Genomic DNA, 16,185 nt, shown 5'->3' with positions numbered 1-16,185 from the left:
GTATTATGCGAGCGGTAAGACTACTGACGGCGAATCAAAGTTTCCTAGCTATGAGTTGGAAGTTCTTGCAATTGTTAAAGCGTTGAAAAGATTTAGAGTGTATTTGATAGGTATAGCATTTAAGGTAGTAACGGACTGCCAAGCTTTTACACAGACGATGAAGAAAACAGACATCAGTCCGAGGATCGCGAGATGGGCACTTTTTCTTCAAGATTTTCAGTTCGAGGTCGAACACCGCCCAGGGAAAAACATGAAACACGTCGACGCCCTGAGTAGAAATGCGCTACCCACGGCCATGGTGATAACCGAATGCGAAGACGGCGTGCTTGCAAAGCTACGCAGGAGTCAGGAAAGCGACGCTGAGTCGTTGCGTATTCGAGAGCAGTTGGAAAATAATTCGAACGAAAACTACATTATGAAGAACGGACTAGTGTGTAGAAAATTAAACGGGAATACATTACTGGTTGTCCCATCACTAATGCAGAACAGTATTATCCGGCGAGCGCATGAACGAGGCCATTTCGGCCCTGATAAAACCGAAAAACTGTTAAAGGAGGATTATTGGTTTAGTGGAATGCGCAAGAAGATTGAAAACGTCATCCAGAATTGCATTAGTTGCATTTTAGCTAAGAGAAAGTCTGGGAAGAGGGAAGGCTGGCCAATCCCGAAGGGGGAGACGCCGCTTGACACCTATCACGTCGACCACTTGGGTCCCTTGCCTTCCACCAAGAAGAATTATCGTCACTTATTCGTGGTTGTCGACGCTTTCTCAAAGTATGTGTGGCTGTACCCTACGAAGTCGACGGATACAGCAGAAGTCTTAGACAGACTGATGCAGCAGAGCGCGATTTTCGGGAACCCCCGAAGAATCATTTCAGATCGAGGAACAGCCTTTACATCGCATAATTTCCAGACGTACTGTAAGGACGAAGACATTGAACACTCAACTATTGTCACAGGAATGCCACGAGGGAACAGACAAGTCGAGCGCATAAACCGTATCTTAATCCCAGTGTTGACGAAGCTGTCAGCGCCAAATCCGGCTCATTGGCATAAATATGTCCAACAAGCTCAACAATGTCTAAATAATGCGCCCTCACGAAGTACAGGTATGTCGCCGTTCCGGCTATTGTTTGGAACACACATGAAAACGAAAGAAGATCCATTAATCCGGGATCTACTGGAGGCTGAAGACGCCCTGGCTTTCGATGAGAAAAGAGACGAACTCCGTCAATGTGCAAAGAAAAGTATCGACAGAATACAAGAGGAAAATAAGCGGAATTATAACAAAAACAGAAAGGCTCCAGCTATGTACAAGGAGGGAGATCTGGTTGCTATCAGGCGTACGCAGAGTGGCCCAGGACTGAAATTAGCAGCAAAATACTTCAAACCATATCGTATACGCAGAGTACTCCGAAACGATCGGTTTATAGTACGGAAGGTCGGCCAAGGGGAAGGACCCCTTGAAACATCTACAGCAGCGGAATACATGAAGCCGTGGAATACTTCCAACGAAGATATCCCGACGGACGAGGCGAAAATCTGAGGACAGATGTCGTCGGATGGCCGAGAGTGTAGGATAAAGATATTGAATCTTTTAAATTAGGCATTAATTTCGACTCGTTCAAAATGTACGTTGACTGACGGAGAGTTCAAGATCCGAGATAACAACATGCGTGGTAGAAAGAGGGGGAAAAGAAGGACTAGCCGAATTTTCAAAGCGGAGAGCAAGGCTCTCTCGTGATGTACGTCGAACAGTCAACACGCGTTAGAAGCATGACCAAGTTTCTCTTATGATCTCTCCGTGATAGTGAACCTTTATAACGAACTCTTTGGAATATTATATAAATTAAAGTTACTCTTTTTATATAACAAGTGGTGATTCTGACCATCCTATCACATAATTCCTACATATGTTTAATAAATCAATATGATAATATCATAAACAATAAAAATGTACGTAATGTACACATATGTACATATATTTATAATTAAATCAAAGATATATATATAATATAGTATGTATCAAAAAAATTATCAAAATTAAGGTTATAAATTATGTTAACTAACCAATCGAATTTTTTTTTACAAATTTATAATTAATTATTTAGTGTTATATTAATCATTGACGTTAATTCTTTGTTATACATTAGTAATTATGACAGATAAGATGAATACTATATTCAATACAAATAACCATGTGTGTATTTTGTATTAAAATGTAAAAAATAATACAAAATGTATTCCATAACAAAAAAAATAGTGTAAACTTACCTTTTAAAATAAACTCAGTTTTTTTATTACGCAAAAATAATGGAATCTTCACGAGAGCCACAAGCTTCTAATATTCCGAAATTAATAAATTTAAAAAAAAAAGATTTGTACAACAATTTTTCTTCTCGGGAAAGATCTTACTCATAAAAATAAATGTACAAAGTCAGAAAAAAATTGGAGATGAAAGCTCATACTGTATGTTTATTATCTTATCCTGTGCATAAAAGTAGTATTAAGACAATTGCAGAAAATTAAATATTTTATGAAATATTTTATATATTATGTCAAAATAAAGTGTGAAATGTTTTGTAAAATATTTTTTGAAAATTGAAAAGGTCAGATGGAAATCCAGATGGTTATCTACATTTATGTGGATTCCCATGAATTTTAGATGGTTTTGTATGGATTCCATATGGATAACCATACGAAATATATACAAAACCATATAAAATCCATGGAAATTTATACACATATGGATAATTATCTGGATTTCCATCTGATCTTTGAACAAGATAATATACAGAATAGTTAAAAATATAATTTGTAAAATAAATCATGTAATTTTATTTAAAAATAGCGATAATTTCAAAATTTAATTTTATTTGTAATCAAAACATTCAATTTTGTGTAAATTATTTTTTTTGTTAATTATTTTCTATATATTTTATAGGAAAATATTCAAAAATTACTACAAAAAAAAGCATATTCTTGTGCATAAATTTCTGCAGTTTTTACAGATTTTTGTACAAAATTTTTGCCTTCAGAATTTTTCTGCAGAATATTTTGTAAAATTTTATATAATGTTTTCTGAAGTTTTTTTGCCTTCAGAAAAAATTACATGAAATTCTGTAAAATTTTCTGCAGAAAAATTTTGAAGACGAAAACTTTATACAAAAATCTGTAAAAACTGCAGAAATTTATGCACAAAAATATGCAATTTTTTGTGCAGTAATAGTTGCATAATTTTTTCCTACGGGTATATGTATTCTTATATGTGTATGTACATGATATACGCATGAATTTTTTATATAATAATATGAAGAATATGCTTTTTTTTATCAAATATTTAATATTTTATATATTTTCATATGTAATTGTATCATTACATCTCTTGTAATTATAACTTTAAAGACTTTGTCAAGAAAATTAAAGTAAGAATATAATTCTCAAATGTATAAATGTAGGAAATCAAATACGCACACACTCAGTTAAAATGTAAGTTTCCTTTATTACACTCGGAAGGATGTGACCTGCAGGGCTTTCTCGCAAGGACTGACCGTTCGATGCTATTCGCATGGATCGCTCGCAAAGACTGACTGTCCTTTTTTTTTCTTGTCACCAGGTTCGCGAGTCCAGCTCCGCGGGCGCTATCGCATGTCCACTCGCAGGCAAAGAAAAAAAAGAGACGCATAAAAAAAAAATGCATCTGACCTCGCGATCGCCGTACTGACCCGTCGTGTTAGCGTCGGAAAAACTTTTTACGATCGGGCTTGTCCCGCGCCCGGCTCCACACTCGGCCATCCTGCTCTGGATATCCGCCCCGGATATCAGTCTTCTGAGCTGTCTTCATCGCTATTATAATCAGTTTCATTAGATATCCATGGTTTCATATAATCTGCTGCGGTCGAAGTTTTAAGGGGTCCCTCATGTTCCCCCTCGCGTTGTACTACATAGCGGTTGTTACGCAGGACTTGAATAATTCGATAGGGTCCGAAATATTTATTTGCGAATTTCAAACCCGGTCCCTGTTGTGTGCGTTTAATCGCCACTAAATCGCCCTCTCGGTATTTCGTCGCAGCTACTCTATTTTTATTAAAGGTACGCTTGTTATCACGCTGGATTTTGGCAATGTTTTCTTTTGCTGATTCCCTTAGTTGATCGCGTTCATCCCGATATGCTTCGATGTATTCTTTTTCTAATAATTCTCGAATTTCGAGATCGCCTCGCAGCCGCGCATGTACGCCAAATAACAAATGAAATGGATCGGTACCTATGCTTCTACTTAGTGTAGTATTAATACATTGTTGTGCAAACGCTAGGTATTTATGCCATTCTTCACGCCTCGGATTCGCAAGTTTAGTTAACAGCGGTATCAGTATACGGTTTACACGCTCGGCCTGACCATTAGATCTAGGTATTCCAACCGTAATCAACACGTGTTCGATATCCTCTTTTTTACAATATTCAGAAAACTCTTTGGAAGTGAAGGCTGTTCCACGATCGGAAATTATTCTTCGCGGATTACCAAAGATAAACGACTGTTTAATTAGTTTGTCTAAAACTTCGCTCGTGTTAGTAGTCTTTGTCGAGTAGAGCCACACAAATTTCGAAAACGCGTCTATAATTACAAATATATATTTATAGTTTTTCTTGGTGGAAGGAAGCGGGCCTAAATGATCGATATGGTATGTATCCAACGGGACCTCCCCCTTCGCTATTGGATTAAGAAATCCCTCCTGCTTGCCCTGCTTCCTTTCAGCAAGGATACACGCAATACAATTTTTAATAACCTTCTCTATCTTAGTTTCTATATTCGGAATCCAGTAATCGTTACGTAAAAGCGCTTTTGTCTTTGCTACGGAAAAGTGTCCTCTCTCATGTGCTTGCCGTATGATTTGCATCTGCATCGCTTTCGGCACTACTACACACAGATTACCGTTAATTTCTTTAAAGAGTAAGTCGCCTCTAACAACATAGTCACTCGAGCGTCCCGATTTCGCTTGGTCAAATACTTTTTTTACGTCGCTGTCGTTTGCCTGTGCTTTTATTAATCGCGCCGTAATTCCATTCTCCTGTTCCACGACGACATGACACTCCGCGATTGGATTGCGACTTAACGCATCCACATGACTCATATTCTTGCCTGGACGATGCTCTACTTTATAATTATACTCTTCGAGTAATAACGCCCAACGCGCAACACGCACACACAAGTCCTTCTTATTCATAGTTGCAACAAACGCGCGACAATCCGTTACAATTGTAAAACGAGCGCCTATCAAATAAACTCGGAATTTCTTAAGGGCTTTAATTATTGCTAGTACCTCTAACTCGTAACTTGAATAATTTTGTTCGGCTGGTGTAGTTTTGCCGCTACTATAGTAAACCGGATGAAACATATTATCATCTGCGCTTTTCTGTAAAAGTATCGCACCGTATCCGAACATCGACGCGTCCGTATGCAGCTCGGTTTCTGCGCCTGTCACGTACAGATTCAACACCGGCTTACTAACTAACATTTCTTTTAGTTGTATAAACGCTGCATTCTCCTTTTCGCCAAATACATATTTAACATTTGTTTTTAATAAGTCACTCAAAGGTCGCGCAATGGTGGAGTATCGTGGTATAAATTTCCTAAAATATCCGCTTAATCCTAGGAAGCTCTGCATTTGTTTTACATTAGACGGTACAGGAAATTTTCGCACCGCTTCTACTTTTTGCCCGGAAGGATATACTTTACCGTTCTCAATAACATGGCCTAAAAATTCGACACGACGCTTTAGGAAGCTAGATTTTCGCCAGTTTATTATCAGCCCGGCTTCACTCGCAACTTTTAATACAATTTCGAGATTAGTCGCGCCACTCTCATAATCTACAGATGGAATTATTAAATCATCCAAGTATGTTAATACTACTTTGGTTTGAATTAAATCTCGAAATACAATATTAATGAAACGCTGAAATACTGCCGGTGAGTTGCATAGACCGAACGGAACGCGCAAAAACTCATAGTGGCCGTCCGGCACTATAAAGGCTGTGTACTTTCGGCTCTGTACATCAATCGGAACGTGGAAAAATCCGTTTTTTAAATCAAGAGTACTAAAAACCCTTGCGTTTTGTAAAGAATCTAGCTGATCTTCTATGAGTGGTAAAGGATATCGATCTTTAATAATCTTTTTATTTAAGAGACGGTAGTCAACGCATAGCCTAACTGAATTATCTTTCTTTTTTACCAGCACTACCGGACTCGCGTACTCTGATAATGAAGGCTGCGCGATACCATCGCGTATCCACTCGCTTATTTGTGCGTTAACTAATTCTCTCTCCGACGCCGATAATCGCCTAGCTCGCTGATACACGGGTACTTCGTCTTTAAGAACTATGGACATTTTCAGATCTACATCTCGCGATTTATTCGGAGTGTAATTAGCGACTGCTTTCTGAATTCTATTTCTATATTCTACTTCCGGTATATGTGACACGTCTGTCTCGCCATTCTCCACAGAATCTATATCGATTTGAAAAATTTCAGGTATCTCCTCATCGACGCACGAAGATTCTGATACCTGCCGAATGACAATCTCACCCGCTCGCGCCGTCATCTCGATCGTGTTTAGAAAGTCCGCACCGATAATTAGCTCGTGTTTCAAAAGAGCATCCGACACTACGCGCACGAGAATGGAATATGTACTTCCGTCTACCGTTAAGTTCGCATTGAATTCACCTAAAGTCGTATTATCGCTTGACCCGATGCCGCGGAAGCGAATTTCTTTCGATTCTAATTTTGGAAAATCTAATTGTATATATTTATCGGATCGCAATAGACAAAAATCGCTCCCTGTATCGATAAGAGCCAGAACTCTATTACCGTTAAGTTCTACTTCTTTAGTATATCTCTTCGCACGCGCGTTAGCATGGATAGCTCTCACCGCTTTCTTTTGCTCCTCACACTTTGATGCAACATGTCCGCGTTCGCCGCACTGAAAACATTTCGGCCCTTTCGATTTCGTCGGGCAGTCTGCACTCATGTGGTCACGCAGTCCGCAGTTGTAGCAGCGTCTCACTGTTTCATCCTTCGACGCGTTCCTCCTCTCCGCTCTTCCTCCTCCGTGTTGCCGCTTCTCCGTCGCCTTTCTGCTGCTCGTTCTTCTTCACGCTATTTGTCCGTGTTCGATCACGAAGCATCACTTTCTCAAAAGCTTGTATTAGCTCTGCTTTCGAGGAGAATCTGCTCATTCGTGCTTGGTCTCTCAAGTTTGCCGCTGGTATTCCGTCGATAAGATAGTCTATAATTTCCTCTTCGCTAATTGGCACACGATTGGCTAAAATTATTTTATCGTGAACGTACTGCTGGAACGTTTCTTCCTTTTTCCACACGCGTTCCTCAAATTGCTTTCGTAGCGTCATTTTACTTGGGCGATGATCGTACATTTCTCGCATCTCGCTCACTAAAGTTTCTACTGGCAGTTCAATGTGTTGGGGCTTGGAATGCAGCCATTCTGACGCTTTTCCCTTTAGCCGCATGCCCACCAAAAGTCTCGCGTACTCGTCGTTCAAGCGATACGTTGCTCTCAGCAACCTGAATTGCTTCTCCCACGTCTCGTAGTCACCGCTGCCGTCGAAAAAACTGAGGAGGTCGGCGATGGCCGTTATACTGGGTGTTTCGTTCAGTGATCCGAATTGATCGTGCTGTCTCTGAATGTTTAAGGATGCGGTTGAAAAACAACGCTCAAAATGTATAAGAAACACTACTAAATATATTTTACTTTATTTGTGCAAGCGTCTCGCACGAGTGGTTACAGGCGACTGACTCGTTTCTCCTCTCTCCCCTTTTCGCCCCGCCAGCTATAAGAATGACATCTATTGCATTGACTTACAAGCTAGTTATATTATCACATCCATGAGCGCTATCGGCCCTAAATCGCGAACTACGAGTTCGGACATCCCGCGCCCCTTGAAAGGCCGCTTTCAATGAATAATCTTATAATGAGTATTATACTAAATAAGTATTTCCTTTATATACATATAAAATAAAATAATAATAAAAAGAATAATAATACGCGTCTTAATACTAATCAGTCTCGCGTAAAATGAGTTACAATCATATAGTCTTTAAAATTTGGTTGAGTTTTACATGGTTTCGTTCAAGGGTAATACGCAAATTTTTCCCAGCGATCGTTTCAATATTCCACTGACTGTCTTTACGCTTACCACACGTACTACTCCATCCTTACCAGGATGAATTTCCATTACGCGACCAAAACGCCATTGCTGTGGCGGTGTATGATCCTCCTTTAATATTACCATGGTACCTAGTTTAATCTTTGACGGCGTGTCAATTTTCCATTTGCTACGATGCTGCAGACTCGACACATATTCCTTATTCCATCGGGACCAAAAGTGTTGAACGAGCTGCTGCAGACGCTGATACTGGTTCAATCGATTAGTAGATAATTCTGTGACGGAGTTTTGTGGTAACGCTGTGAGTGGCTCACCAATTAAAAAATGTCCCGGCGTTAATATTTCCATGTCATTTGGATCGTTTGATATCGGCATTAATGGTCGAGAATTCATAATCGCTTCAATTTGCGTGATCACTGTGTACAATTCTTCGAATGTTAGATGGGCCTGGCCCACTATTCTCTTAATATGATATTTCGCGCTCTTTACCGCCGCCTCCCATATACCTCCAAAATTTGGAGCATGTGGTGGAGTAAAATGCCACGTTATTAAATTTTGGGTACAAAAGTTTATAAATTTGTCATTCTTGTCCATGCATTTTAACCATTTAGCGATTTCGTTCAATTCTTTGTTCGCACCAACAAAATTAGTGGCGTTGTCAGAATATATATGACGGCACAATCCGCGTCGCGATACAAATCGTTTTAACGCGTTTAAAAACGAATCGCTCGTTAAATCGCCAACGATCTCCAGATGTACAGCCTTGGTCGAGAAACAGACGAATACGCATAAGTAACATTTGATAATCTTTTTATTTCTAAGCTTACCGTCTTTAATTACTAAGGGTCCTGCAAAATCTATACCGATCACTGCAAATGGCTTGTCAGAGTTAAAACGGGATTCTGGCAGATTTCCCATTTGATATTTCGTGTTCTTCGGATTCACGCGAAAGCAAATTACGCATCGCGAAATTACCTTTCTTACTGTACTACGGCTATTTAGAGGCCAAAAACGCATTCTAATTGCCGCTAATGTACTAGCCAATCCTGCGTGCATTTGTTTTTCATGTTCGTGAATTATAATCATGCGCGTGAACGAATGATTGCTCGGTAGCAATATCGGATGCCTCCGCTCATATGGTAGCTCGGAATATCTTAAACGACCCCCTACTCTTAATATACGATGCTCATCTAAGAATGGATTTAGTGACAATATTCTGCTATTTGCACGTATTGTTTCCTTGCGTTCTAAGTCATTGATTTCAGGCGCAAAATGCATGGATTGCATCATTCTAACCAGCGTGAATAATGATTCGTTCAATTCATTGACCGATAACAGTCCGGTACATTTCTGCCTCCCCCTTACGTTTTTAATAAATCGCAAGCAATAGGCTGTAACGCGAAGTAATTTTGTGTATGATGAGAACCGATGAAATAAATCACAACTGAATTTAACCGTAGTGCATACCACCTCATTATCCTTTAACTCGGGAAGGACTGTAGTTTGAGGAACAGCATTTACGATAGGCCAGGCCTCAGATTTGAGTTTCAACCACGGTGGCCCGTGCCACCACAACCGAGTTGTCGCTAGCTTGCCTAGACTCATCCCCCTTGTTATGATATCCGCGGGATTTTCGTCACTCACCACATGAGACCAACGATTGACGTCAGTAAGTCGCTGTATTTCAGCAGTTCGATTTGCTACGAATGTTTTTAACCGGCTGGGTTCAGTGGTAACCCATGATAAAACAATGGTGGAATCGCACCAATAGAAGCTATCACAATGTAGACTATCAAGACGACTTAAAGCCTCTACTACTTGTTGATACAATCGCGCTAAAAGTAACGCACCACACAACTCGAGCCGCGGTAAACTTACCGTTTTTAACGGGGCCACGCGTGATTTAGCGCATAAGATTTTAGACGTGATATTACCAGCTTCGTCTTCTGATCTAACATATATGCATGCGCCGTAGGCTACTTCCGAGGCGTCGCTAAATCCGTGTAATTGTACACTATGATACCGTTGACCCCATGCGCATCTGGGTATCGAAATTTCGTTGATGTTTTTCATACCCTCGAAAAATTGATTCCATATCGTGAATATCTCAAGGGGCAACGACTCGTCCCAACCGATTCCTGCCTTCCAAATTTTTTGCATGATAATTTTCCCTATGACGATCGTCGGACTAATTAATCCTAACGGATCAAACAACTGCGCTATAAATGATAATATTTTTCTCTTAGTAACCTTAATCGATTTATTACTTATGTTGCTTGCCTGATAATGTAATGTATCGCTACTAGTATTCCATGACAGACCAAGTGTCTTCGAATTGACTTCCTGAGGCAGTTGTATCTGATTAGTACTCGGTTCCGCTTGTAATGACTCAATTATTTTTTCATTGTTGCTATTCCATTTATGTAGTTGAAAACATCCGCTGCTTAGTACTGTGTTTATATTATGAACCAGATCTTTCGCGCTCTTGATTGTATCGGATCCTGAGATTAGATCATCTACGTAAAAGTCCATTAGAATAATGTTACATGCCTCAGGGTACGCGTCCCGTTTGTCTATTGCTGTTTGATGAAGAGCTCGTATAGCCTCAAATGAAGCCGACGCTGTACCGTATGTTAGCGTATTTAATTTAAAATGCCGTACAGGTTCCCTTTCATTTGGGCGCCATATAATTCTCTGATAGTTACGATGCGGTTCATAAACATTGACCTGTCTGTACATCTTTCTTACATCAGCTGTAAACACATATTTGTGCACTCTAAAACGAACTAATATTGCGAACAAACTATCTTGTATAATCGGGCCAGTCATCAATACGTCATTCAACGATAAATTAGAAGATGTCCTTGCTGATGCATCGAATACCACGCGTACTCTTGTAGTTGTGCTCGATTCCTTCACCACACTATGGTGAGGCAAATAATAGACCGAGTTAAGATCCTTCTCCTCAAGGGTAATTTCTGTCATGTGACCGAGTTGTTGATATTCGTTCATAAAATTTAAATATTGTTTTTTAAGATCCGGATCTTTAGCTAACCGCCGTTCTAATGCGTAAAATCGTTTAATTGTCATATTTAAAGAATCCCCGAGTTTATTTACATTTGTTCGAAACGGTAATTGTACTGTGAATCGACCTTGCTCATCGCGTTCCGCGGTTTTAACGAATAATGCTTCGCATTCAGATTCCTCTCGTGTATATTTTGGTGCTGTGAAACATTCCTCTATCTCCCAGAAACGCTCTAAATTGTCGCGCACTTCTTGGATGGTGCTGACCTGACACAGGGATACTGTTTCCTTGCACATAGGTGCCATAGGTCCCGATATGACCCACCCTAATCTCGTTTTTTGAAGGAATGGCCTTCCCTTACCTAATTGAATTTGTCCTGCACAAAGAAGTTCCCAAAAAATACCCGCGCCTAACAGTAGATCTATCCTATCGGGATAATTAAAACGCGGATCCGCTAATGATAGATCATCCGGTATGTTTAATGTTGAAATATTATAAAATTTGTTTGGCAATTCTTGCGTGATGTTTTCAACTACCAAGAATGACAATTCGGCCTTATAATCATTGTAAAACGACTTAACGGAGGCATTGATTTTATGTGAAATGGTCGTTACACTTTGATTGATTCCGCAAACCGGAAGCTTTATAGGCGTCCCCGCGACACCTAATTTTTGAGACAAACGTTTTGTAATAAAATTTGACTGCGATCCATTATCTAATAGAGCCCTGCATTGATGAGGCTTACCATTGTTGTCGAATATGACAATCCTGGCCGTCGCTAACAGTATATATGAATTATTGTTTATTTGTAATGCATGTGTGGCCACCGCCGATTCCTTTACGCTGTTTTCACTGTTCGTATTAGCAGTCGAATGATCGTCTTTCTCATTTTCGCCTTTGGAGTCACTGAAATGTAATAACGTGTTGTGCCTACCGCTACATTTTTTACAACCACCTGCCTTGCAATCTCTACTAAAATGGTTACTTCTCAAGCAATTCGTACATAATTTTAGTTTCTTGACTTGTGTTAATCGCTTATCTACCGATAAGTTTAATAAATCCTTGCATGAATATATGTTATGCGAACCCTTACAAAATAAGCATTTTGCAAGGTTTGATGCTAAACACGTCAATGTGCCTAACCTTGTTTTATCCTTATTTTCCTTATTTCCAATTTGTTTGTTCGTCTGTTTATCGTCTCTTGCTAATTTTTCAAGAAATTGACAACGTTCGTTTAAAAAGGCCTTGAAACTATTGGTGGTTGGTAATTCGCTATGCTTGACCGTTGCCTTTTCCCATTCCCTACGCGTTATCGTATCTAACTTTGACGTAATAAGAAAAATGATCATCGAATCCCATTCATCGACCGGTTGTCCCAAGGACCTTAGAGCTCGCAAATGTTGTGACATGCTATCAATGAGGCTTCTAAGAGATGTGTGTGAATCTTTAATTACCTGTGATAATTCGAATAAAGCCCTTACGTGACTATGTATTATAATGTTTTTGTTTTCGAACCTTTGTCTTAAGATATCCCGAGCGACCTCATAATTCGCGTCCGATACCTCTAATGTATCTAATGCTTGAGCGGCCTCTCCACTCAAGCATGACTTTAAATAATAAAATTTTTGCGTGATATTCAACGTATTGTTGTTATGAATTATTGCATTGAATGTATCGTTAAACTGTATCCATTTACTGTATTCTCCGTTGAACTCTGGCAATTTCAATATGGGCAAATTTACGTTTTGATTAGCGCACGTGTGATTCGCTTGTGGCTGTACATCTGAACTCGCTTGTTGTGATCCCGCATGTTTAAGCTGTCTCGCCCTACCTATTACATTAAAATATGCTGTTTCGAACGCATCGCGATGCTCAGATTGCGTTTCGGTGTCATCCTCTAACTCGATTTCCGTTTGTATTTTGTCAAAATCTGCCCATAAATCTTCAGCCTTCTCTAGTCGCGCAGTTAATTCCGTCAAGTTTCTCGAATCATTAAATCTGTCAATATATGTTGTGAATTTCGATAATTGACTTTTGATAATGCCGCGTTTCTTTTTTAACATACTGATCGTTCGCTCATCCGCCATACCGACTCGTGTTGTACGCGAATACAATGTGCCTTAACTCGACAGTGATCACGCAATTATGCGCGTAAATGATACAAATGATATAGGTGAACCACTCTGCTTACGTGCCGCGATCGCAAATGACCTCGGGTCCCGCTGTCCTGACGTGCCGTGAACTCGAATTCTTTGCTGCTAAGGCCGCTGGTGTGTCGTTCCCGCCATTCCTTTGATGCTACTATGGCTGCCGACGTGTCGCACCCGCGTCCCTTGTGGCTGCTATGGCCGCCGCCGTGTGTCTTCCGCTTCTCACGCGGTTGATATGGCTACTCGCCCTTGCTGGTAGTTTGATGCCGGCGCACGTGCCCTTGGCTTGCACGACGCCTTATGATTACTGCGTTGAACAGTCTTGTTCAGCCGGCCTTCGATTACGATGCCTTCTATCGTTTTGCGTTATCGTTACGCTGCGTAGAATCGCAAATCTTTGTTGTGGACTTACGATTCCGTGCGTACGATTATTGTCTTGCGTATGTTTGCATCAACGAATGTGCTGAATTGCAGATCCGCCTGCCTGATTCTGCTTTGAGAGCTCACTCGTGTGGATTTCTCGACGTTTCTATGCCACGCCGTACTTCCGATTGTTGCTTGCACAAACTTGTTCCTTATTACTTCTGAATATCCGGCTCGAAGGACCAATGTTTCGTTCAGTGATCCGAATTGATCGTGCTGTCTCTGAATGTTTAAGGATGCGGTTGAAAAACAACGCTCAAAATGTATAAGAAACACTACTAAATATATTTTACTTTATTTGTGCAAGCGTCTCGCACGAGTGGTTACAGGCGACTGACTCGTTTCTCCTCTCTCCCCTTTTCGCCCCGCCAGCTATAAGAATGACATCTATTGCATTGACTTACAAGCTAGTTATATTATCACATCCATGAGCGCTATCGGCCCTAAATCGCGAACTACGAGTTCGGACACTGGGTCTCGGATAATCACGTGAAACATTCTCTCGATCCGCCGCCTGACTATGCTCTCCGATGTTTAATTGCCGCATCCCTCTGGCTAACTCTAGCTCCCTCCGCAACAACTGCAACTCTAGTTCCGCTAACTCTTTCTTGCGACGGTATAACTCGATCTCTCGCTCGTGACGGGACAATGCCCCCGCGCTAGCTTCGTTCGGGCCTCCTCGAATCGCTTCACCATCCTCCAATGTATCAGAAGCTTCCTCTGTCCACGGACCCGAAGGATCTGCCTCGGCTAATCGCGCAACTAAGTCGTTTTTATTTCCGGTCAAGGGAAGATTCAATTCTCGCAATTTTTCTTTCAACTGATTCACTGTAAAATCTGATAGATTCCTGGTACTCATCTTCACACACAATAAGTTTATTCGCTCTCACAACTACCCACAACTAGTGATAGATTTGCAAAGTATGCCTCACTATATCTTCGCTCAAACAAAATTCGCTTATTGCCTCGTTGTTCTCACTCTGCTCCTGCGGTCACTTTCACTCCGTCTCTCTTACTCAGTTTCTCGTTCGCTCAATCCCGGACGAGCCCCCAATTTGTAGGAAATCAAATACGCACACACTCAGTTAAAATGTAAGTTTCCTTTATTACACTCGGAAGGATGTGACCTGCAGGGCTTTCTCGCAAGGACTGACCGTTCGATGCTATTCGCATGGATCGCTCGCAAAGACTGACTGTTCTTTTTTTTTCTTGTCACCAGGTTCGCGAGTCCAGCTCCGCGGGCGCTATCGCATGTCCACTCGCAGGCAAAGAAAAAAAAGAGACGCATAAAAAAAAAATGCATTTGACCTCGCGATCGCCGTACTGACGCGTCGTGTTAGCGTCGGAAAAACTTTTTACGATCGGGCTTGTCCCGCGCCCGGCTCCACATAAATAAGAAAACTTGTAAAAACTTCTTTTCAGAGTAAATACGCTTTTAAACAACATTAAGCATTTGTACCCATGCAGCATACAACATCCGAATTTGATCTTTATTTTGTTCAAATAATTTTTCTTCAACAGGTAATAGAAATGATAGCATGCATGAAAGAAACATTTTCTTGAAAATTGGATTAGATTAGGTCCAAAATTGTCATGAGCTTATAAACTTTAATTGTACCATTTCTTCGTTGCCTCGATAAAATCAGATAAAGAATAACCCCCAAAAAACGGACGCGCTCAACTTTGAATAATAATATAAAGATCAAAATCATCTAAAAATTTTTTTTAATTTAATAGAATCTCTAATTTTTATAACATTCTTGTAGTTGACATTGAAATAATAATGACATTTGACAATCCGAAATTGTTTTTAAAATATGTGTTACATATTTTAAGAACTAAAGAGATTAAAATTAGACCTACATAAATTATTAAAAATTTTGTTTTAATGTAATAGGTGGAGTATTAAAATGTGTAAAATATATTAAGAACATCTTAAAATTATTTTATTTAATTTTTAATTATAATTATTTAATTAACATACAATTAATGCACAGAAAAAAAAATATAGTCAATAACATATGTGATTGCGAGCTGCCAACTACATAAAATACTCAATACAATAATATTTGCTATTAATGCAAGTACAATGTTGATACTGCAACAGCATATACTATTGTATTGAGTACATCTGTAATTAGCAGCTCGCAATAACATATCTTAGTGAATATATTACTTTTTTTTAATGTACATTTACAAAATTTAATTTTTATATTTACTTCTTACTTGTAAAAAATCATCGTGTATGTAATAATTGTACAAATTCATAAAAAGCTTGCCGGAAAATATTCCACTTATTATTACATGGCGCGTCGCCAAGACAATCCTAAGATCCAAAATTATACGACTGTAGCTGAGAGAAAAGAGAGTCAAGAACAGCTTGAGATAAAAAAAGAAGGTTTGAGTGAGAAA

At 39.7% G+C, this 16,185-nt stretch overlaps 1 protein-coding gene across 1 annotated transcript; it reads right to left on the bottom strand.

Annotated features, from left to right (window-relative positions):
• Positions 1-7,062: 7,062 nt before the first annotated feature.
• Positions 7,063-14,632, bottom strand: LOC118646941. Its single transcript, XM_036290893.1, has 3 exons — positions 14,178-14,632; positions 8,206-13,198; positions 7,063-7,689 (listed from the first exon to the last, which is right to left on the bottom strand). The coding sequence occupies exons 1-3, from the start codon at positions 14,630-14,632 to the stop codon at positions 7,063-7,065; spliced, it is 6,075 nt and encodes a 2,024-aa protein (XP_036146786.1).
• Positions 14,633-16,185: the final 1,553 nt, after the last annotated feature.

Source organism: Monomorium pharaonis, chromosome 8 (assembly GCF_013373865.1).
Source record: "Monomorium pharaonis isolate MP-MQ-018 chromosome 8, ASM1337386v2, whole genome shotgun sequence".
Classification (NCBI taxonomy): domain Eukaryota; kingdom Metazoa; phylum Arthropoda; class Insecta; order Hymenoptera; family Formicidae; genus Monomorium; species Monomorium pharaonis.
This window is presented reverse-complemented; position numbering and strand designations above follow the sequence as displayed.

Excerpts from the sequence above, each read along its gene's own strand:
- LOC118646941 (XM_036290893.1), bottom strand. The coding sequence starts at position 14,632 with ATGAGTACCAGGAATCTATCAGATTTTACAGTGAATCAGTTGAAAGAA. Across the intron at positions 13,199-14,177 it reads TGTGATAATATAACTAGCTT|ATTTAATGATTCGAGAAACT; the intron begins GTAAGTCAATGC and ends ATATATTGACAG. Across the intron at positions 7,690-8,205 it reads AGGATGGAGTAGTACGTGTG|AGACAGCACGATCAATTCGG; the intron begins GTAAGCGTAAAG and ends TTAAACATTCAG.